Raw genomic sequence first — 24,409 nt, 5'->3', positions numbered from 1 at the left:
ATCGCCACATCAGCGAATCTGCCACATCATCAATCCCAGTCCGCCAAACTTTTTGAAATTGTAGGGAGGCCCCTGAAAGTTTGGTAAATTACATTTCAACCCCTAATCTTGCTGAAATTGCAATTTAGCCCTTGAAACTTTTGTAAATTGCAGTAAGGTCCCTAGATTTTTTGAGAAATTGCAATTTGGCCCCTAGATTTGGAGAAATTTCATTAGGGTCCCTAGAAAGGTGGAAAAAGTGATTTCCTAGCTAAATTAACCATTCCGGACACAACCACGGATTCCCTTTTTTTAGATTCGGACCCGAATTTTCAGTGAAGTTTTCAGGAGCTTAGAATTTGTCGTGTTCCGGGCATTTCAAGCGTCCATTATTGTTTATGGTGGAGATTATTGAGCAGTCTCAATGACAGAATCTACAGAGACGAGATCAGCCGAGTCTACAAGCATCCCTGCGGTTACAAGCAACTCTAGGCGTTGGAGCCCCGTGTCCCACGCTAAGTTCGAGGTAGAGAAGTTTGATGGTAGCAGCAACTTTGGCATGTGGAGATGTGAAGTTAAAGATATGCTTGTCTAGATAAACCTGCACTTCACTTTGGGAGACAAACCAGATGACTTGGACGAGATAGAATGGAAGAAAGTGAATCTCTTGGCCTGCAGTTCCATCCGACTTTGCCTTGCAAAAGAGGAGAAGTATGCCTTCACAGAATATGATACTGCAAAGGAGCTTTAGAAGGCGTTGGAAGACAAATTCATGACAAAGAGCATTGAGAATCGCCTCTACTTGAAGAAGAGGTTGTTTCGTTTTGACTACAAGAAAGGTATTTCGATGAACGAACAACTGAACAATTTCAACAAAATTATTGCTGATTTGAAAAACTTGGATGTTCAAATTGATGATGAAGATAAAGCACTGTTATTGTTGAATTTCTTACCTGACACATATGATCATCTCACCACCACTTTACTGTATGGTAAAGAAAAGATCAAGTATGTCGATGTTTCAAACGCCTCGGTAAATAATGAGTTCAAAAGGAAAGATAAGTCTGCAAACAAGGACTCAGCATCAGAGGCATTGACAGTTAGAGGCATGATGAATAACAGAAGATTTACAGGACGGGGAAAGTCTCGCTCAAAATCCAGAGGGAGATCATCAGATAGAAGACGTCTTGCAAAAGACGAGTGTGCTGTTTGTCGCTAGAAGGGGCATTGGGTAAAAAATTGTCCCAATAAAGACAAGAAAGAGGAAAAGGTGAACGTTGAACGAGATGGAGATAATGGTGACGGATCAGCCTTTACAGTTTCATCATTTGGCCATTCTGATGAATGGATTCTAGATTCCGGATGTTCCTACCACATGTGTCCTAACAAGCAGTGGTTCTCGAGCTTTCGAGAGTTCGATGAAGGAGTTGTGTTGATGGGCAACGACCAAGCTTGCAGAACAAAAGGGATTGGAACAATTTGACTGAAGATGCATGATGGAATAATCAGAATTCTTGAAGATGTTCGGTATGTATCAGATTTGACGAAGAATCTCATTTCAGTGGGAGTTTTAGATTCCAAAGGTTACAGAGTAACTGTGGAAGGTGGAGTCCTCAAAGTTGTTCGAGGAGCATTTGTTGCAATGAAGGGTACTCGAAAGGGAAATTTATATTTCCTAGATGGCTCTACAGTCACAAGAAGAGTGGCTGTCTCCACCAGCTCAGAGGATGATGCATCAGACACTTCCAGACTTTGGCACATGCGCTTAGGGCATACTGGAGAAAAGGCTTTACAAGGATTAGTAAAGCAAGGCTTGTTGAAAGGCGCCAAAACAGAGAAGCTTGAGTTCTGCGAGCGTTGCGTACTGGGCAAGCAAACAAGAATCAAGTTTGGTACTGTCATTCATCGTACCAAAGGGATTTTGGGCTACGTTTACACAGATGTTTGGGAACCTTCCAAGAATGCTTCTTTAGGAGGTAAACATTACTTTGTGTCGTTCATTGATGATTTCTCAAGAAGAGTATGGGTTTGCACAATGAAACATAAAGATGAAGTATTAGACATCTTTCTTACATGGAAGAAAATAATTGAGACCCAGACAAGCAGGAAGATCAAGAAGCTCAGATCTGACAATGGCGGCGAATACATATCAGATCCCTTCTTTGAGGTTTGCCGGAATGAAGGGATAGTAAGACATTTCACAGTTAGTGGAACGCCACAGCAAAATGAGTTACAGAACGCATGAACCGCACTTTGGTGGAGAAAGTCTGGTGTATGCTGTCACATTCAGGATTGAGCAAGGCATTTTGGGGAGAGGCACTGAACTATGCTCGTCATCTTGTCAATAGACTACCTGCTGCAACACTAGATGGCAAGACTCCCATGGAGGTATGGTCAGGAGCGCCAGCTACTGGTTATAATCAGCTACGCATCTTTGGATGTCCAGCCTATTTTCATGTTACAGAATCTAAGTTGGATCCTAGAGCCAAGAAAGCTATCTTCTTGGGCTTCAGTGACGGTGTCAAGGGATATAGACTCTGGTGCCCTAAATCAAAGAAAGTTGTTACTAGAAGAGATGCTCCCTTTGATGAGTCTACAATGTTGAAGCAACTAAATCCTCAAGAAAATGATAAAGCATTGAAGAAATCAGTGCAGGTGGAGTTTGAGACTCCAGCGAAGACTGTTCGCACAAGCAACAATACTGAAGAAATTTTAGTTGATAACTCTGAAGAAGATCCTGAAGAGAGTTCAAATGAGAATGAAGATCCAGAGGCCCCACAACAATCAGAACCCATTGCAATCAAAAAAGAAAAAAAAGTTATTAAGCAACCCAGTTAGATGACTGATATGGTGGCTTATGCACTTCCAATCATTAAAGACAATGTTCCTTACACTTTCAAAGAAGCCATGCAGAATGCAGAAAGTGTCAAATGGAAGGAGGCTGCGGATAAAGAGATCGGGTCACTTCATAAGAACTAGACTTGGGAGTTGGTGCAACTTCCAAAAGGCAAGAAAGCAATTGGGTGTAAGTGGGTTTACACCAAGAAAGAAGGCATCTCAGGCAGAGACAACATCAGATTCAAAGCTAGATTGGTAGCTAAAGGCTATGCTCAGAAGGAAGGAATAGACTACAATGAGGTATTCTCACCTGTTGTGAAGCACATGTCTATTCGTATCTTGCTAGCTTTGGTTGCACAGTTTGATCTCGAGCTCGCCCAACTCGGTGTCAAAACTACCTTCTTACATAGAGATCTTGAAGATGAGATATACATGTCCCAGCCAGATGGTTTCAAAGTTGCTGGAAAAGAGAATTGGGTATGTAAGCTGAACAAATCGTTGTACGGGTTGAAGCAATCCCCAAGACAGTGGTACAAGCGATTTGATCGGTTCATGACGAAAAAGAAATACACAAGAAGCCAGTATGATCATTGTGTATATTTCTTTAAGCTTTTCTGATGGTTCCTTCATCTATTTGCTCTTATATGTAAATGATATGCTGATTGCATCTAAGAACAAGATAGAGATTGATAAACTCAAGGCACAGTTGGCAAGAGAGTTTGAAATGAAGGATCTTGGCGAAGCAAAGAAAATTCTTGGCATGGAGATCAAAAAAGACAGAAAGAAGGGCACAGTTTGTCTGACACAAACCCAGTATCTGAAAAAGATGTTAGACAGATTTGGCATAAATGAAAAAACAAAAGCTGTGAGTACACCATTAGCCCCTCATTTCAAGCTTAGTGCTTTGATGTCTCCATGCACAGAAGAAGAACGGAAACATATGGCACAGGTTCCATATGCAAATGCAGTTGGTGCATTAATGTATGCTGTGACGCCCCGATTCTACACTATAGATTGCAGTCAAGGGAAAGTCACTAGTGAGTCCTATGGTCAATAACCAAGTAAGATCCTAGATCACCGGAGGAGTCAAATAGCTTCCCTTCTAAGTCCGGCTTTCTTAGGCAGCGCACTACCTTTTTGACAGATCTTACAAGGCATTGACACAAGGTCTCATAAGCAATGCTAAGGTTCATACATAGAATATAATTACATAATAACCGCAATATACTTGATTAAAAAGATTGTTCCATTACATTACATCCCAAAAGAAAGTTTTAAACTTCATATGAGTCTTACAAAATAACAAAAAGGAAATTTCTAGTATTCCTAAGATAGCCAAAAGTCTTCAAAGGTTTCCGGCTCGTCGTCTTCCGCTACAAGTTTCACTTCGTCACCTGGCATGATACGCCGTGAGCTTTGAATGCCCAGTAAACACACACACACCCCACCCTTTTTTCCCAGTCCAATACACAATCACATTTATAGCACCAAGTAGTAAAGCATGATACTCCAATAAACAAATAAATACATTAAGAGTTGATTCAGATGTTAGTAACTAGAAATCCCCCAAAGAGATTCCGTCCTCCCGACCACAAGAATCGGACGCGGATTATTCGGTATACCCCCTCTTTTGCTGCTTTGTTGCAGAACTAACCTCGGATGCCTACCAACAGTTATATACCGCGTAGCGCCAACCGCAGGGCCTCAAAAGAGACGGTAAAAATAGGGCCTTGCCCGAATCCCTCCTTACACCAAACCACCTAGGGTCCGAATACAACCGCTCCGTTTAAGGGTCCCGAAAACCACTTGCGCAAGATTTAACCTCGAATAGGGAACGCATCCCAACAAACCATATATCACATTTTCTCATCTTTTCATTACTCAAGTGTTCGAAAATGCAATACCCACCCAATTAGGTTTCCCGTTGAATTAAGTGTTTTAAGTCAAGGTTAGTCCAACTAAACGATAAAATAAAATCCACATAAGCATGCCTCCTCAAGATAAGAAGATAAATAACATAACATACCCATACAACATCATGCCAAGATATGATAATAAGCCATTAAACATTTTCATGAATACAAGGGTATAAACATCCAAACATAACAAATTTCCAGATTTAACATCACATGAAGGTTAATATGGAAGGACTACTTAGGTTCATCCACCAGACTCAGTTTTCCTATGGTTCGTAGAGAATTTGATCTAGTTTCTAGAACATTTTTCGGAAATGGGATTGCTTTTCCCGATTTTAAGTTATTTAGAAAATAGTCCAGCACTGCTCCAGAATCTGTCGACTGTTACGAGAACTTGATTTTCTTGCAAACCACTCAATTTTTTTCGATGAAACCAATTTTAGTTGAAAGCTAACTCCTTAAGGAAGGTTTTGACATAAAATAGAGGTTCAGAATATTTTTGTACATTTTTCTGGAATTTTTGAAAGTTGACTGAAAAAAACAGGTTTTAAGGTAGAATGCCCAAAACAAGGAAATTTATAAAAAGAGGGTTCCAACATGGGAAAATTTCATTTCTTTTGTGAGGAAAATAAGCTAACTATCACATGTTTAACTCAGAAAATTTGTTTGAAAGAGTACCCTTGAAAAGTTGAGAGACGTGTACAAAAGAAGATGGTTTTGTGCCAAAATGGGTAAAATACATGCGAGATGGAAACAATACTCAAATCTTAGTATTTTTAACATAGGAACTTGATAATAATAGATCTGAAACTTTATTTAGAATCTTCAAAAACATGCATTAGAAAAGAAAATGAAGAGAGGGTTGTGTTGGTGGCTTACCCTCCAAGCTTTGCACAAGAAACTCTCTTTTCTTCCTCCTTCTTCTTCTCTAGATTTCTCTTCCTTGCTCTCCTCCCTCTCTCTAACCAAAATATGTGTGAGTGAGTGTGTTGTGTGTATGTTTGCAAGCTAGGGAGGGTGTGGTATATATAGGCAAATTGGGGTAAAAGGACATAAAAGCCCTTTAGTTGGAATTGGATGGAAGGGTTAGGGTTTGATTGAATTCTAAAGGAATAGAAGGGGCTTAGGAGGCTTGCTCCATTGGTTTAGGCCACATCTAGTTGTAATAAAACTAATTCTTGGATTTTGCATCCTAGGTAGGTCACTAGGTTGTATTTCTCTAGGATTTCATAATCATGGTCTTAGAAAATTGGCTGTTCTCTCCCTTTCCTAGGAGGGCTAGCCTTGGGGGAGTGTGATGGGACAAAGTTTTTATTAATTTTGGTACTAGGCACATCCCTCAAGGTGTATATACACACACACACACACATATATATATATATATATGGCAAGATTGATGGCATACCAAGGTACAAGATATAAGTACTATTTTGGAATAAAAAAAATATATGAGGGCTTGAAGTTAAATACATGTAACTTAGGTAGAATTAAATTAGGTTAGGGAATTTCTGTTTGGATAAAAATAAAACTAGCAATTACTAACTATCAAGATTCGAATTGATTCAAGTAAACGAGGGTTTTAAGAAAATAAATCATCATTAGGGTATAAGAAGTAAATACATATTTCAGGAGCCTTACATATGCTATGGTTTGTACAAGGCATCTCACATGCTGTGAGTATGGTAAGCAGGTATATGCATGATCCGGAGAAAGGTCACTGGTAGGCAGTGAAATGGATCTTAAGGTACTTGCATGGCACAGTTAATATGGGTTTGAAGTTCGAGAGAGATCATAGACTCGGACATAATATGGTTGGATATGTAGACTCAAATTATGCTGGTGACTTGGACAAATGCCGGTCAACAACAGGGTATTTATTTACGCTTGCTAAAGGGCCGGTGAGTTAGAGGTCAACGCTTCAGTCAACGGTGGCTTTGTCTACTACAGAGGCAGAGTACATGGCAGTGACAGAAGCCTTTAAGGAAGGTATTTGGCTACATGGGTTGATTGAGGACTTGGGTATTGCTCAGAAGCACGTTGAGGTGTACTGCGACAGTCAGAGTGCCATTTGTTTGGCAAAGAACCAGGTTCATCATTCTCGCAACAAGCACATTGATGTTCGTTTCCATTTCGTCCGAGAAATTATGAATGAAAGGGATATTCTGCTTCAAAAGATTAGCACTACAAATAATTCGGCCGATATGCTCACAAAAGTGGTTTTTGGGATCAAGTTCCAACACTATTTGGACTTGGTCAACATCTCTCGAAACTGAGCACCTTTGGGTGCATGGCAATGTTGATCGATCACTATATTGGATAGAGAATCCTCGCCGAGGTGGAGATTTGTTGAAGATTGGCTCAGATTTTCAACGATGGCTGCTGATTGATGGCTGCTGATTGAAGAAAAAATTGAAGAAGTTAGACATTTTCAGTGGAGCTACTCATGGTAGGATGGCTGCCATAAATGCTTGGTAGTTGCCATAAATGTTGTCGGTGGCTTGTTGAAGACTTTGGCCCTCCATTTCATCTATAAATGGTTAGTGAATGGGAGGGGGTCAGTGTGGTGAGTTGAAAAGAGAATACAGAACACAGAGAGAGAATTATAGAGTGTGTAATTCTTGTTCCAAATATAATAAAATCCGCTGCCCGTGGACATAGGCTATTGCCGAACCATGTAAATCTTTGTATGTTCTTGCTTGTGTGATTGTTTTCTGCTTCCCAGACACAATAGTCCTACCCTCTAGAATTTATTGTTGCTTGCTTATAAGCGTGCAAAAATATAGTAGAAAGTTTAGTGATTTTGTGACTTATATATGTACATTTATAATATACAAGTACAACAATGTTCCAAGTGAAATAAAATATTAATATTCTATTTAATTCACTGGAATAAGATAAAATAAAATAATTATTTTTTAGATAATTTCAATTCAGTGTCCTGCATCCTTTATATAGAATTGTTTTGTAGTGTATATATAGGCTTAATTTGGGAATTTTGAATCATATTACTTTTTTATTTTTTTCCACATTTTTTTAAAAAAAATTAAAAAAAAAATTAAAAATTAACTTTTAACTAACTTTCCATAATAACTCATAACAAGCCTAATAGGAATAATTGTGTTCGGAAAAGGCAGGGATGGCTGGCATCTCCCCAACAGGGTTTGGAACAGCTTTCAAGCTACCAAACTCATTTGGTTAAGGCTACCCACTTCGATGGATCTTATCCCAATTTTTTTTTTAAAATATTAAATATGTTTATATTTATTTTAGATAAAAGCAAAAATAAAAATATATTTAATGCATAAGTATTTTAAAATCTTGTTTTAAAGATAAGTGATTTTTTTTTCCCTCTCTTTTGCCATTTGGTACAATTTATTGTTGTTTTTAGTTTATAAAAAATATTAAATATGTTTATATTTATTTTGAATAAATATATATATATATATATATATATATATATATTAGTACAAAATTATTTTAAAATTTTATTTTAAAAATAAGTGAAAATGAGAATTATAAAAGGTGATTGTCGATTGTTATAAAATTCATAACATCAGCCCTAACAAAATTCATATATATATATATATATATATATAATTAATAACACGAGCTAAACAAAAAATATGCCAAAGACAGATAAAGACAAATAAGAATTAATATTTTATAATAAAATACTATATAATTATTTGGGAGACCATGATAATAGCCCTATTCGGTAGGGTTTATTTTCAGTTTATTTTACCTTTTAGTTTAATTTAAGTTATTTTGATGTGTTTAATTCAACTTAACAATACAGTTTATAACTTTTTGTAAGTCAAAAATCAACTTATTCTTTGAGTGGAAGAGGAGAAATTTAATTTATAAGTCAAAAATCAGCTTATGTTCATAGTTATAAACTATAAACTATAATCACTTTCTCACAGCTCTACCAAACGGGGCCAATATTAAGTCTATATTAGTAATTTTTCCCGTAACATTTATTTGCAATAAGTAAGTCCTAATAGGCTTAATACACCTTTTCAATAAACAAGTTTTTGATATTTTTTGATAAATTATTTCTTAATGCACTAATAAATCCTTTAAATATATACTTTCTTAAAAAATACTTAAGTAAACAAATCTACGCAACAAAACCCCAAGTCCCCAACATTTTTAAAAAAATATTATATTAAAAAATGAAATAGTCATTGAAGATTAGGATTAGCTTCAGAGGGGTGCGCCAGGCCAAGGCAGTAGTGCAAAGCCATGGCGACGCTCGAGAGCCCCAGCAACAAGCTACTGTAAGCATCTCCAATGGTAGTAGGCATTTTACCTATCTAAATATTATTATAAAGTATATATTTTATTTTGCCTATCAACTGTTTTATGTTTTTACTCCAAGCATGCTCTTTATTTTAGCTATTAATCCAAATACTATTAATTTTATAGAATGCCACGTCAACAACAAAGATGGAGGAAAATGATCCTAATGATTGAATACATTTTGCCTAGCGTTAAAGGCTAGCTACATGTAGCTAGTGAATATGAGTTGAGCCAAAATACCTAATCATATGCCTAGTGCGTTGGAATTGAAAAAAGTGAATCACACTACGCATTTTAACTAACAAATATTATATGCCTAGTGCATTGGAGATGCTCTAATGGGCTATCCCCTTCAAAGAAATCAATTTAATATCATGTGAACCAATGGCTCACGTATCAGATATTAAATTGATAAGAACAAATACCACACTTGATCTTAGCCAAAAGGCCGAGAAAGGTATGCCTTTCCTCTCACTCATCCCATCTCTTTTATCCACCCATTTTCCCTCACATCTTTCTCTATCTACTTCGATGTGGGATCTTAACCAAAAACAAAAACATCCTTTGCTTCTCTGCACTTTTGAACTGCTTTAAAGATCAATGATTGACAACACAGTACATTCTTCAACTAAAGGTAGACTTTGAATTGATGAGTCTGATAAAATCATAAAATTCTTGTAAATCTACAATTTTATATTTGTCTCTTTTCTTCTACCCTTTTATCTCATAACTACCGGTGATCAACAATGTTACTATACAACAAAAGATAAGGACCAATACATGTGCACTCCCCTCATTAAGCCTAGCACTACTTGAGAGGATCAAAAGTTTGGGACCTTCTATTTGCACACACCCATTCCCCTCTTTACACATCTTTTTCAATAAATAATTAGTTCGAAAATAGAATTTTGAAAATAAACAATTGGTTCAGAAGTAGCATTCCGAAAATAAACTTCTTGTTCGGAAGTAAAGTTCAGAATTTTTTTTATTTTTTTGACATTTAGGCCTAGTTTGGCTACTCCCAAAAAAGTGCACTTATTTCATCTTTTTATCTTTTTTGGGTCACATCAATCAACATCTCCTCTCTACTTTTTCTACACATAATACAAAAAAAGTCAAAAAGTGCACTTATTTAGTCTTCCCAAACTAGGCCTTAACTTCCGAATGTGTTTATTTAATGTCCATAATAGTAATTTTACTTAAAAATAAAATTATAATAACAATAATTTTTATTAAGTGTGTGTAAAGAGGGGAATGGGAATGTGCAAATAGAAGCTCCCCAAAAGTTTCGGTCCTTCACGTTCATCTTAACTTTGAACAAGATTGATCTTCACGACAGTACTATGCAACTGCACTGTTCTCAACATGTGGGTGGTCATCTCGAACTATTTCTTCGACTGGATTCTCTTCAGCCCACACAGCTGCATCTAAATACCCGTACTCAAAGAGCTTATCAAGAATATCATCCTCTGCCGGCTCAAGTGCCCAATTAAAAAGCTGAAATGAAGAGAGTGCAAAAATTTCATTGGTTTATCCTCAAAGAAGGTGTGCTAGTCAGGTTATAAGATTACCTCTCTGGGAGTAGCCCGACTTTCAGGGTTGCAGTCGGGACTAATTCCAATTCCTTGCAATCCCAATCGACTGGCTGGGAAGGCACAAACACGAATCTGAAAAGCAACGGAACAACACTAAACAATCAAATACTTGCATCAATAAGTAAATTGGATGATCACCCATACATAGAAATAAGGTACCAGTACAACAAAACAAAAATTGAGCAACTACATAAAGAAAAACTATAGGAGTAATCATAAAACACAAGTTTATTTATAGATTTCTGAATCCTAGATTAATTAAAAAATGACACCATACAGACTATAAACCAATATCAAGGTCTATGCGAAGTAAAGTAAATTCACTTCAAATACGCCTTAGTAGTGCACATGTTCAATTTGGAAAAGAAGCAACACACTACGAAATTGTAAATTCCAAGGCCGAAAAATCCAAAGAGAGAACAAAAGACCAGCAGCAACATGGAAGACAAAAACAGAAAAAAAAATCAACTTTAAAATACAGGAAAAAGTGGATTGGTGATTAGCACTAAGATGATTCAAAGGCCTCATGAAACTATGTCAGAATGAAACCTTAGATTTCTAACCTTTTTATACGGAAACGTTCACATAATTCCAATGGGGGTAACACCAAAAAACAAAACAAAATCTTCAAAGAGACCTCCCCCATAATGTCAGAAGTGAAGGCAGGAAGGCACAAATATAGTAATAGAATTTCATAATCAAAATATTAAAAATTCTTGACAAACTTGTCAAGAGAAGCTAAATGAATACGCTGCTGTTAAGTGAGTCTATGCAGCATTCATGCATTAACAACTTCAGATAACATTAATGGGTTTCTCTCACCAGTGATAGTTATGATAGTTCTATATATTTGTGATTCCACATCAACTAACAAAACTATGCAATGCATGGTTATTTAAATTCTGTTTTCACTGAAAGAATCATTACCGTCTGAGTGGCAGATGTGGGTGGCATAAACAATGTCAAACCCCCATCAATGCAAAGTCGATTCCGGAACATTGTTGCTGGTCTTGGTGCAACATATCTGCACTGAGTTACTTTTAGTTCAACTTCATTGCATAAACTATAACATGCAACTTTTAAAAAAAATATATATTGCAAACTGAAATTGTTCACAATCACAACTTCAATGAAACCGTGTTTCAGTTCCACGACTTTATTAAAGTCGTGATTTAATCTCACAATTACAATCTTTATGTTCTTCCAGTTATGCCTCAGGCAGGACTGTAGATCCTCTATCACCAAAGATATTACATGGGTAAAGTAGTTCAATTAGGCCTCTATTATCAACATTTTTACTTCCATTATGAAGAAGTTGAAGCTTGAGTAACCAGCTTAGGGTATGATGAGATATCACCCCTTATTTATAAATGAAGATTAGGGTTTACAATGAAGACAATTACAAGATGATCCCTGAGTGCATAAAAATGATTACAGACCCTAGTGACTTTCGGCTAATATAATATGCTAAGTGCCTTTCGGTGATTATAATATGCCAACACTCCCCCTCAAGCTGGTGCGAAGATATCTCTCATGCCCAGCTTGCCTAATATGTCATGAAACGGTTTATTCCCAATTCCCTTGGTGAGAATGTCAGCAAGTTGTTCACCAGACTGAACAAAAGGAGTACAAATGGTACCACTAGTGAGTTTCTCCTTAATGAAGTGGCGATCAATCTCAACATGTTTTGTCCTGTCATGTTGAACTGGATTGTGAGCAATGTTGATAGCGGCCTTATTATCACAGTATAACCGCATGGAGTCCGTCTGAGCAATACCTAGATCACTCAACAATAATTTGATCCATAAAAGTTCACACACACCTTGTGCCATAACTCTAAACTCAGCTTCTGCACTTGACCTGGCAACCACATTCTGTTTCTTACTCCTCCAAGTAACTAGGTTGCCGCCGACAAATGTGCAATACCCTGAAGTTGATCTCCTATCAGTTACTGACCCAGCCCAGTCAGCATCTGTATAGGCTTCTACACGAAGATGATCATACTTTGAAAAATACAGACCCTTACCAGGAGCAGACTTCAAATACCTCAAGATTCTCATGACAGCCTCAAAGTAAATCTGATGAGGAGCATGCATAAACTGACTAACTACACTGACAGCAACAGCAATATCAGGACGGGAGTGAGATAGGTAAATGAGCTTACCCACTAAACGTTGATAGCTCCCCCTATCCACAACTTCTCCTCCTTCATCATCCCCCAATTTCTGATTGGGTTCCAGTGGGGTGGCACATGCCTTGCAGCCAAGCATCCTAGTTTCCTTCAACAGGTCAAGCACATATTTTCTCTGTGAGATAAATATCCCATCCTTAGAGCGAGCAACTTCAATTCTCAGAAAATACTTCAAGCTTCCCAAGTCTTTGATTTCAAACTCTTTGGCTAAATATTTCTTCAACAGAGGTATTTCCCCACTATCATTGCCTGTAAGAACTATGTCATCTACATAAACAATAAGTGTTTTAGTCTTACCGCATGAGGAATGTTTCACAAATAATGTGTGATCTGCCTGACTTTGTTTGAAGCCATATTTAAACATAGCCTGAGTGAATCTCTCAAACCAAGCCCTTGGAGACTGTTTGAGACCATATAATGACTTCCGAAGTTTGCATACTTTCCCTTCTGTTTGATGATCCTCAAAACCCGGAGGAATGTCCATATATACTTCTTCTTCGAGGTCACCATGGAGAAAAGCATTCTTGACATCAAACTGATAAAGCGGCCAATCTAGATTAGCTGCTAGAGAAAGAAGTACTCTGACTGAATTCATTTTAGCCACGGGTGCGAAGGTCTCCTGATAATCAATGCCATATGTCTGAGTAAACCCTTTTGCCACAAGTCTTGCCTTGTAACGCTCAATAGACCCATCTGCTTTGTGTTTCACAGTATATACCCATTTACAGCCCACAGGTCGTTTGCCCGTAGGTAACTCAGTCAATTCCCAAGTGTCATTCTTCCTAAGTGCTTTCATTTCCTCAATCATGGCTAGTTTCCACTCAGAGATAGCAAGAGCATCCTGAAAATGGTTAGGAATGCTAACAGAAAAAATATTGGACACAAACGCTCTATATGAGGATGACAAATGAGAGTATGATACAAACTGTGAGATAGGATGTTGAGTACAAGATCTCACACCCTTTCTTTTGGCAATAGGAACATCAAGATCAATGGACTCACGAGTTTCAAAGTTACCTAGACTCTCATCAGAAGCAAGTGATGGCAGTGGAGTAGCAGAAACGGTCCCGTGTATCCAGTTAACTTGTTTTCTGTCGATGTCCCGGACATAAACATGTCCATCCTTATTCTTGGTGACAGTGGGTTCTATAGTTCCAGTAGAAGAGGGGGGTGCAAGAACAACTGGTTCTATCATAGGAGGCACAGGACTCACTTCTACCATAGGAGGCACAGGACTCACTTCACACCAAGGCTCCCCCGGAAATGAGGACGGTGACACCGGAGAGGACAAGAAATAGGACTGGGACTCAAAGAAAGTGACATCCATGGACACAAACCATTTACGAGAAGAAGGGTGGTAACATTTATACCCCTTTTGAGTAGGAGAATAACCAAGGAAAACACACTTGAGGGAGCGAGGGTCCAACTTACCACGAGAGGGAGAGTGATTATGGACAAAACAGATACAACCAAATATTTTGGGAGGAATAGAAAACAAGGACTGAGAACCGAGGAGGACTTGAAGCGGAGCCTGTTTGTCCAAGACCTGGGTAGGGAGACGATTAATAAGATGGGCAGCGGTGAGAACGGCGTCGCCCCAATAGGGTCGAGGCACGTTCATAAAAAAACACATGCACCGAGCCATGTCAAGAAGATGCCGATTCTTGCGTTCGGCCACCCCATTTTGTTGAGGGGTATTGGTACAAGAGGTCTGATGGATAATGCCATGAGTAGAGAAATATTGTCCTAACCCAGAATCTATGTATTCCCCGCCATTATCAGAACGAAATATTTTGATAGTGGCCCCAAACTGAGTACAAATCATCTTATGAAAAGTGCGAAACACAGAGAAAACTTCACTCTTATCTTTCATTAGATATACCCAAGTAGCACGAGAAAAATCATCAATAAATGTAACAAACCAGCGATGACCTTTCACAGACAGAACACGAGAGGGACCCCAAACATCAGAATGTATTAATGAAAAAGGAACTAAGCTTTTATTCAAACTGGGAGCAAAAGAAGCTCTATGTTGTTTTCCAAGTTGACAAGACTCACAAAGAAAGTCAGACACATGATGATTTGCGAAACTAGAAGGAAATAAATGCTTAAGTAAATGAAATGAGGGATGCCCAAGACGCCGATGCCACAGCCATACATCAGCGGGGGTAGTAGAAGACATGGTGGAAGAATAAGCAAGTTTGTCCGGTTGATCTAGGAAGTAGAGACCATTTTCTGCACTACCACTGCCAATCGTCCTCCCCGTGACAAGGTCCTGAAAAAGACAATGATCAGGAAAAAACGTCACACAACAATTCAAATCCTGGGTAAGACGACTTAAGGATAACAGATTAACAGAAAACTTGGGAACATGGAGAACAGAAGATAGATGCATGGTATGAGTGACTTGGACTAAACCTTTTCCAGAAATGGAAGAAACAGTTCCATCGGCAATCCTAACTTTGTCCTGACCTGAAGAGGGCTTATAGGCAGAGAAAAGATCAGAGGAGCCAGACATATGATCTGAGGCACCAGAATCAATAATCCAAGGCAAAGATGTATGACACAGGAAAGCATAAGGAGAAGATGCTAAGTTACCTGAGCGGGCAAAGGACGAGGAAGCGGTACTGAGAGCAGTAGAAGATCGGCGGTCCAACAATTGGCGCAAAGCATCCTCCAGCTCAGTATCAGAAGCTTGGGTAACAGAAGTGGAATTAGAATCAAGGGTATCAACGGTACTAGACTGATGAGCCCGGGAATAGGAACCACGTCCTCGAGAGTGGCCTGACCGACCTCCTCGAGAACCAGACCGATCACCTCGACCCCCAGATGGAGTCCCATGAAGCTTCCAACATGTCTCACGAGTATGCCGCGGCTTCTTGCAATAATCACAGAATACAGACTCCTTAGCAGCAGACGGAGGAGGCAAGCTGAGGCCATCTCGAGGAGTAGACAGTAATGCGGAACGGTCAGTAGAGACAGGGGACATCATAGCAGACCGACGACTCTCCTCATTTTGTACATAGGCAAATGCCTCCTGCAGTGAAAGAAGAGTGTCCATACTCAGAACTCGACCCCTAACTGGATCATACTCCATATTTAGGCCAGCCAAAAATTTAAAGACCCGTTCCCGTGCGATGAACTTCTTGTACCCGACAGAATCAGTAGGGCAAACGGGCTTATAGTCTTCCAGGTGGTCAAGGCGTTTCCAGCCGTTGGTGAGGAAAGTGAAGTACTGAAGAACAGTCTACTCCCCCTGAAGTGTGCTCTCAATAGAGCGACGTAACTCAAATGCCTGTGAAAAATTTCCTTTGCGGGAATAGGTAACAGCCACAGCCTCCCAAATGTCCTAGGCAGTCTCCATAGACAAGTAGCTCTCACCAAGTTCTGGAACCATCGAATGGATAAGCCAACTCATAATCAAAGAGTTGGTAATCTCCCATTGGTCATAACCTGAGTCAGTGGTACTAGGTGCCTGTATCCTGCCATCAACATACCCCATCTTCCGGTGGTGATTTTCAGACTAGGGTTGGGGTTCTCAGTCATGGTAGTAGGTAGAATGAAACTCTCACTTTTTGGTGTTTGAGACGAAGGGGACACACTAGTGGAATCTGTCATGGATACAATACTACCAAACCCGCAACAAACTAGTGGAAATCACAAACCCGGAAGGTGGTAGTGAGATAACAGGCACAATGACCACTATAAAGACATAACAAAATTAAGAAACGATTTTTTTTTTTTTTTAATTAATTAATTTATTTATTTATTTTTTTTAAATTGATTTATTTATGTATACATGTCTTTATATATAAATATATGTATATCAGGCTATATTTATATATATATCAGGATATATATGTATATATATATTTATATATACCACAGTGAGATCAGAGGCTGAGGAAGACAAGTGACGAAGAAGACGAGCGACGAAATGGCTGGAGGAGATCGCCAAGCTGAGGAGCTGACGGCTGAGTGACGATTGACAGAGGAAGGCGAGGAGATCGACGAGGTGAGGAAATCGACTGAGGAAGACGAGCTGAGGAGATCGACTGAGGAAGACGGCTGAGAGATGATCCACCCAGGTAAGCTTCGAACCCTAGAGTGTTGTTGGTGAAAAGGTCTACCAACGAGGGTGAGCCGAAACCCTATAGGTTCTGCTCTGATACCATGAAGCTTGAGTAACCAGCTTAGGGTATGATGAGATATCACCCCTTATTTATAAATGAAGATTAGGGTTTACAAGGAACACAATTACAAGATGATCCCTGAGTGCATAAAAATGATTACAGATCCTAGTGACTTTCGGCTAATATAATATGCTAAGTGCCTTTCGGTGATTATAATATGCCAACAGAAGTGTGTATATATGTTATATATAACAGAAACACTTTCCAATGCTTATTTTTTCTTCTCTCTAAAAATCAACTTTACTGCCATGGCAGAAAGGCAAATGTTTGGCTGTTCATACATAACCCTTCAGTTTTTTCTCTTTCTAAGCTCTCAATTTCAAATATCTAGTTCTCTCTCTGGGACTTGTATTGTCTAGCATAGATGACAATCAGGTGGTACAGCATGTGAAGAGAGGTGTTATAGGTAGCTTTTATACAGTGTGGGAAAGGCGAGGGGTGTGCGCAGGTTCCGTGTGCTGTGTAAGGAGGAAGGAGTGTGAGGAAACAACAATATCAAACATCAGATTTGGTCCATATGGTATGGATTGAAGTAGTTGGCGCCTTTATGTTAGGCAATGTTTTGACCATAGAGATCATGGATTGATCACAACTTCAGTGCAGTTGTGAAACGTAGAAGGAATAGATAGCATCCTTACTGAAATCAATATACGGCTTCACTTTCAGTTATTTTTAAATATTTTCAAAATGCAGTTGTACATTAAAATCATGCATTGGAAACATGACTTCAAAAACAACTTGAATTTGGTAAATAAGTTGAAAAGGACTTGGACTTGAGAAATAAATTTTAAAAAAATGTGGGTTTGGTAATATATATACTCATCATAAATCCAGGTATGAAGTACTTGAAATACAGAAATGTGTACCCCGGAATAAAGGATGAAGTAAAGACTGCATTGATAAGGTCTTCTTTAGAGTCAAATTGATCAACCAACAAGCCTCTAGGCCTCCAAAGGATCTGTGTTACAGCAACTGTGAGGAAACAACAATATCAAACAATTGAGGGGCTGCATACAAAAATACATTCAAATAAATTATTCAAAGTGGCAGGGTGCATCTTATGTTCAATACTCCATACCACACATAAATCAGCTTTAGGAAGGGTCAAATGCATGGAGAAGTTTAAAGAAATTTTTTTTTAACTGTTATACTAGCTAGGAGTCATCTTCTGTTATAAATGGATAAAAACTCACAACTACACAACTGTCAAAGAATCCTAGTTCAGAACACCATAATGTCGGGTTAAAAGCATGCTAACAAGGACTGTCATCCTTCTTTCTTCTCAGTTTTATAACGTGAAATTAAAGCATGGTTTAAAGATCCTTTGTGCACAGGTCACTATATCATTCCGTAGTGTATGTGTATGCAGTCAATATGTGCACACTGAGGGAAAGAAGAATTATTCTCACCGCGAACCCTCCCATTGGATCGAAAATGTACGTCATCTGGCAGAAACTTGTCAAGAACATCTTTTAGAACAGCCTGGACACAGAAATATTGAACACGTTAAATAATTAAATCTCCATTTAAAGACAAGAACAACACAGTAAGTGGTTACTCTTCCTTTTCTACAAGTTTCAGTCTCATAATGCCTCATTTAAAGATGCCAAATCTTGCACTCTGAAACATTTTCTGCTACTTTACTCATTAACCAGATTTGTTCATTACTACACTCCATGCCTATAACAAGGCTGATATTATCAACCAAGCAACCAGAAAATGATAAAAAAAAAAAAAAAAAAGAAGAAGAAAAAAAAAAAAAAAAGGCTTAAAGGATGATACTGAAAAGCAATTAATTTTTGCTCATACTTGCATCTTAGTATTCTGTACCTTCGTACCTTGCTATACTGCTCAATTTTATAAAAAAAATCTATCTCAAGAATCATGTTTACTCATCCATGCATAGAGCGTAATAGAGTACACACATACCCCTAGGCGAAATGCAGTCCCTCTCAGCCTGCAATCTTCAGCCAATATTTTGGTAGCTTTTAAAGCCTCTTCCATACTGGCTCCTGACGCAATCACTGCACAAACAATAGCACCAGCAGATGAACCAGCTAACGGTGTGGTGTCCTATGTCAAAAAGAAATACTTCCATTAAGAAACACTATAACTAAAGTTTAGAAATTCTGGTTCCTCCTGTAAAAATGAACTACATAAATGAAACGCAAATGAAAATTTATTTATACAGGTATACGAAGAAGCCAGAAAGAAGCAAAAGAAAAATGCATCTAATTTTAATAAGTTCAAATTTTCACAAGTCATTAGAAGGCAGCGTCAACTAAATAAACTTCTTATGCTACATGCTAAGTTTGAATCAATGTAGAACCTATTAAAGTCCTCTAAAATCCTGATCAACATCTTATAATTGAAAGTAGCATCATCAGCAAACGATAAAAGAATGAGCAATAGAAAAAAATCATATTTTCTTCAACATACAAACATGTATAACTCTCTAAGTTACTGACATAATCCTCAAAGGACTAGCCAAGCAAACTTTAACCTAGAAAATTTCCACGCTTATCGCACGCTCAAGAATTACCCAAATCTTACCCAAGGAAATTTTAGACCACATCAGATATAAAATCTTCAATTCTAATTTATTTATATAATAACAAGATTACAATAACTGCAGTGAATGACAAGGTCAAAAGTCTCAACCACATAACAGACTGCACAAACCCCTAAAAAAAAACTGCAAATAAGTAATTATTGCAAAAGGCCTTGCTTACAATTTCTATTCATTCCCAATATGATACAGTGAAGACCAGAAAATGAAGATCAGTGCCAGTCTACCAATAATTTCAAACCCACTACTCATGTGACTAGCATTTGTATGGTGATAAGGAGGGTGTGTAGGACTGCATGAGGTACCCCTGCTTCTCAAGTGGCTTCAGAAGGCTGACAAATTCTCCATACACACTTAGGGAGTGCAAGTTACTTGATTTTATCTTCTTAAAGAAAGGCTTTGCGAGAAATTAAAGTCTTAAAATAAAACTTCACTGCTATAATCAATGGCAAAGCAGGAAGTTGATTCAAAAAGGGGTCTTGGACAAGGGAACCCCTGCCCCTGTTTACTTCAGTGCTAATTTGCTAAATAGACTAACTGCTTCTGATGAAAATTGGATATCATTAGCTCATGGAATTGGAAAAGAAAAAGGTCACTTGGATTCAATTTTCCTATTCTACCATGTTTTCTTTGGCCGTTCAAGGTTGTCCCCAAACCTAAGATAAACATTGATAAGCAATGTTAATGTACTCGATACGGGTGTCAAGTGTGGGTACGTGTCTAGAGTTTGGACCCATCAAACCTCAAACTTAAGAGTATGGGGACTCAACAAAACAGAAAAAGAAAAAGAAAAAAAAATCATATTTTTATACTTTTATTCTATTATGTGAGATAAAATGGTATTATATGTACCATACAATGTAAAACAATAATTTCACTTGTTTTATGACAATTATACAGCCATATATATATATACATATAATCAGGACGGAACTAGGATAAAACTATGGCCCCTCTATTTCTATGAAAAATATGGTTTGTCATGGTATTTTAAAAATATATCTCATTTTATACATAAAATGGCCCCAGTGTAAAAAATAAATATCTCATTTTTCTCCTATCTTGCGCTCTTTTTTTATTTTGCACCAAAAAAATTTCATCCTATTAAAAATTACTTCTATGATGTTTGAATTTTTTTTGTCCATATACATAATTTATATATTATATTGTACATACAGCATGCATATGTATATGGTATAAAAAAATTATTTGCCTTTTGGCCCCTCCGACCATGAAATGCTGGTTCTGTCTCTGCATATAAAGGTGGTGTTGAATACAAATATATAAGAATTTCATAGTATTTGTCTTATTTTTAACTGTCTATGTAACATAGTTGATCAGAACACTACTCTGTGAGCATCAATTTCAAAAGCTCATATAGTGGCAGGTTCTGTGAAGCTTTAGATAATACAAAATAACCCATCACCACATATATACACACAATCCTAACTTTATAACCGAAACAACTGACAAAGAAACCAAGAATTCAAAAAATTCCAACCTTTATGTAACCCTTCTCGATAAGAAATTGAGCAACACCAAGATGGTATGGAAACAGAAGCCCAGCAGCAGAGAAGCTAAACCCAGGGCTCGTCACCGCCTTCCGACACCTCTCCGCCTCCACATCCTTCAACCTCTGCTCCCAAACCACCTCCGGCTGCACCGGGTCCTCCACCACCGACGCAATCCCCTCCTTCGTCCTCCTCCAAAAATACGACTCTCTCTCCGAATCCCTAAACATCGTAATCGGGACCGAATTCGAGTCCCCACCATCAATCCCATTCCTTCTCTTTATAATTCGCGTTGCAATTCCTAGGAAGAGCTCGCCGGTGGCCACCGCGAACGATTTCTTCTCCGGCGGCGGAGGAGGTGGCGGTGGAGAATCAGTGGAGATTTGGGAGGAGTTTGAGGAGAAAGTTAGGGTTTGGCTTCTAAGAGGGAGGTGAATTTGAGGGTTAGGGTTAGGATTAGGGTTTGGAAGGCGGAGAGAGCGAGGGTTGGAGAGGAAAAGAGAAGACAGTGACGCCATTGGAGAGGCGGAAGAGGTGGCTTGGTCTTGTGGGTTGTCCGAATGCATGTTGTACCGTTTCATTTTGTATTTTGTATTCAGATTTTGATTTTTATATCGTTTATATTCTATTCTATTCTAGATCATACAAATATATAGAGAGTTTGGTTTTTTCCAGTCGAGAGAGTATTTGATTGGCTTTTTGTTTTTGTTTTTTTTTTTAAGATCTCGTTTGGTTTGGGGATGTATTATTTTAATAATTTTTTATTTTTTTATTTTTATAAAAATATATATATAAAAGTAGGACGAGTAATATGATAATTTATAATAATTTTTTTTTTGACTAAAATGCTTAATTCCCTAATGAGACCTTAGTTATTTTAGTTTAGAATTAAAAAGTCTAATTTGGAATATTTTTTTTTTTTTCACTTTTTTGGCTTTTATAAGAGAAAAAATGAAATGATTATGAGTTTGATGTGACTTTTTGTCATATTTGACTAAAATAGCATATTTTGTCTTGTTAGCTCAAAATATCTTCCCAAACAAGCTATTAGACTTAATCAGTGTGTTTAGTTTCAGTTTTTTTAATTCAATTTTTTGAAAATTGAGTTTTTTATTTTTCGTTTTTTTTTTTTGTTTTTAGTGAATATTTTTAATATAGCAATCCCGATTTTGACCCGACTCTTGTGGTGTTTCGGACTCGGGTTTAATGCTTTCATATTATTGTTTGCCTCATTCATCCCTTGTATCTCTTGGAAATTAGATTTTGGGTTGTTGTGGTTGTATTTGAGCAGGTTGGTCGCTTGTTTTTGAAACCTTGTGTTGCTTAGAATTTTAGTCTTCCGCTCGAGCAGCACTTCCTGCGCTCGAGCGGGCTTTACAAACTCTCAGTACCTTTGCAGGTCTGCAAAACTACTAAGAAAGTGATTCCTACGCTTGAGCGGGTGGGCGCTCGAGCGGCCTTTATTGCGCTCGAGTATTGGTCTGTTGTCTGCAAAACTACTAGATATGTGTTTTCTATGCTTGAGCGTCACTTCTTGCGCTTGAGCGGTGAGCGTCTCGTTCATTGTGTCTTGGCACTCGAGTGTTCTTTCTTACACTCGAGGGGAACAACTTTTTGTGTCTGACGCTCGATCGGATTGTGTGTATATCAGATCCTGAAAATGACTTTCTACATCACTTTTTCAAATCTTTTCTTCATAAAACCTAAAGCTGGAACCCTCTTTCTCTAAAATACTCTCTATCTCTTTACATTTTCACCTAGTTCTAGTGATTTTTTCACCCTAATCCCTTTGATAAAAAGGTAACCCATCTCAAGATCTCCATTTTGATCCAATTAGAGTTGGATTTGGACATCTTTAAAGCTTCACTATTGCTTGGCTCATCTTCTCTCTTTGAGGTAGGGATTTTCTACATTTTCATATAGTCTTTAGCTTAGTTATTTGTCGTTGGGTAACAATTGTGGGATTTGGGAGTAGTTTGAATAAACCTAAGGTTTGGATGTGAAATAAAAGAGGGTTTTTGATGAATGAAAAATAAATGGTTATGGAGTTTGTAGATGAGGTTGTATTATGTTAAAATTGTTGAATTTTGAAACTTGGGTTGATATTTGAAAAAATTGGAGTTTTTCCCTAAATGGGTCAAGTTGTTCTTTTGTATTAATAATTGAAATTAATAATGGTAATGTAAAATTTGATGGTTGTTCATGTAGATGGTGGAGTTTGACACGTGTTGTCTCTCACCTATGGAAATTTGAATAATATATCTGTTGGGAAATTGTTATATCTCTTTAGAAATATATGTATTGGGCTATCGGTGGAGGATAACTATGATTGTTGTAGAAATTACATGAGAATTAGGTAAATTGGAACTAATCTATTGTTAATTGTCATTGAATATGACTATGTTTAAATACATTGTATATGTATGATGTAAAGATGTGATTCGGAAAAACTCTTGGATCTTGAAGGACGCTCTTGATCCTCTGAATGCCACCTGAAAAAGCAATTAATACTCCAGTCGGGGGTGCCGGAATTAGCACTCCGACGGACAAGTTAGTATATGTCTCTCGTTTACTTACGTCTTAAGTTTCTTAGGTCCTTTTCTCACATATCTTTCTCTTGCTGATGTTTCTCTATTTATATCTTCTTTTGGACCCCAGGATCGGGCCCACTCTTAATCTATTGCACGTTTGTTTATTCGACTTTTGTTCAACTGGTTCTACGGCCGATTAGTTTATTTGGCTTTGGGATCGTCCAGGACAGAACCGAATACAATATTTATCCTAATTATCCTCAAACCTGTTATTCGGCTTTCTCGCATATACATCAACATTATCCGGTGCTCACAATTGCCCCCCAAACATCCTATTAACACCAGTTAGACGGCATGTTTAGTTTCGAACGGCGTGTTTGTTTTCGAACTTGAACTTGAAAAGTCAAAGAAAAAATGGCGGTTAGCCTCATTCCAATGTGTGTCAGTACATACGTTTTTTAGGCATCATTACATCTTTCCGCCCCTTCATACGCTTCCTTTATTTAATGCAATTTGAAACCATGTTGTCCTTTCGAATGTATATTTTTTGAATACTCAAAGCTTCAGGTCTGCCTTTCAGTAGACCTCCTCCATTTCGCGACCTCTACAACTTCCTTCCGTTTCTCATTGTCTCCTCTACTTCTTGTAAGTTCTTTTCTCCTACATTTCGAATCCCATTTCCTTGTTTGTTTTTAGTTTAGCATACTCCTTAGACTAACTAGGATGGCAAAACATTTGAAAGACCTCCTTTCTGCGGATCGAATTTCTGGTTGTCGATACCATT

The 24,409-nt window shown here is 37.9% G+C and overlaps 1 protein-coding gene and 2 non-coding genes across 5 annotated transcripts; 1 reads left to right on the top strand and 2 right to left on the bottom strand.

Annotated features, from left to right (window-relative positions):
- Positions 1–7,850: 7,850 nt before the first annotated feature.
- LOC114306853 (U6atac minor spliceosomal RNA) lies at positions 7,851–7,969 on the top strand. The gene has a single exon (XR_003644850.1). It is a non-coding gene; the product is annotated as a U6atac minor spliceosomal RNA (small nuclear RNA).
- Positions 7,970–9,309: 1,340 nt separating this feature from the next.
- On the bottom strand, positions 9,310–9,496 carry LOC114306852 (U2 spliceosomal RNA). The gene has a single exon (XR_003644849.1). It is a non-coding gene; the product is annotated as a U2 spliceosomal RNA (small nuclear RNA).
- A 158-nt stretch (positions 9,497–9,654) lies between these two features.
- On the bottom strand, positions 9,655–21,808 carry LOC114306793 (Acyl transferase/acyl hydrolase/lysophospholipase superfamily protein). 3 transcript variants are annotated; one of them, XM_028252092.2, is made up of 7 exons: positions 21,085–21,808; positions 18,944–19,087; positions 18,424–18,496; positions 17,881–17,986; positions 11,558–11,654; positions 10,607–10,702; positions 9,655–10,532 (listed from the first exon to the last, which is right to left on the bottom strand). In XM_028252092.2, the coding sequence occupies exons 1-7, from the start codon at positions 21,673–21,675 to the stop codon at positions 10,377–10,379; spliced, it is 1,263 nt and encodes a 420-aa protein (XP_028107893.1). In that variant the 5' UTR covers positions 21,676–21,808; the 3' UTR covers positions 9,655–10,376. The 3 variants fall into 3 exon arrangements, 2 of the variants coding, with proteins under 2 accessions (XP_028107893.1, XP_082753842.1); XR_014345712.1 differs by lacking the exons at positions 17,881–17,986; positions 18,424–18,496; positions 18,944–19,087; positions 21,085–21,808 and adding an exon at positions 15,420–16,813 and having other exon boundaries at positions 10,164–10,532; positions 11,558–15,293; XM_082897716.1 differs by lacking the exons at positions 9,655–10,532; positions 10,607–10,702; positions 11,558–11,654; ... (2 more) ...; positions 18,944–19,087; positions 21,085–21,808 and adding exons at positions 11,952–15,096; positions 15,240–15,293; positions 15,420–16,523.
- Between the last annotated feature and the right edge of the window lie 2,601 nt (positions 21,809–24,409).

The sequence above is a fragment of the Camellia sinensis genome, chromosome 12 (assembly GCF_055761805.1).
Source record: "Camellia sinensis isolate YWXY chromosome 12, ASM5576180v1, whole genome shotgun sequence".
Taxonomy (NCBI): Eukaryota; Viridiplantae; Streptophyta; class Magnoliopsida; order Ericales; family Theaceae; genus Camellia; species Camellia sinensis.
This window is presented reverse-complemented; position numbering and strand designations above follow the sequence as displayed.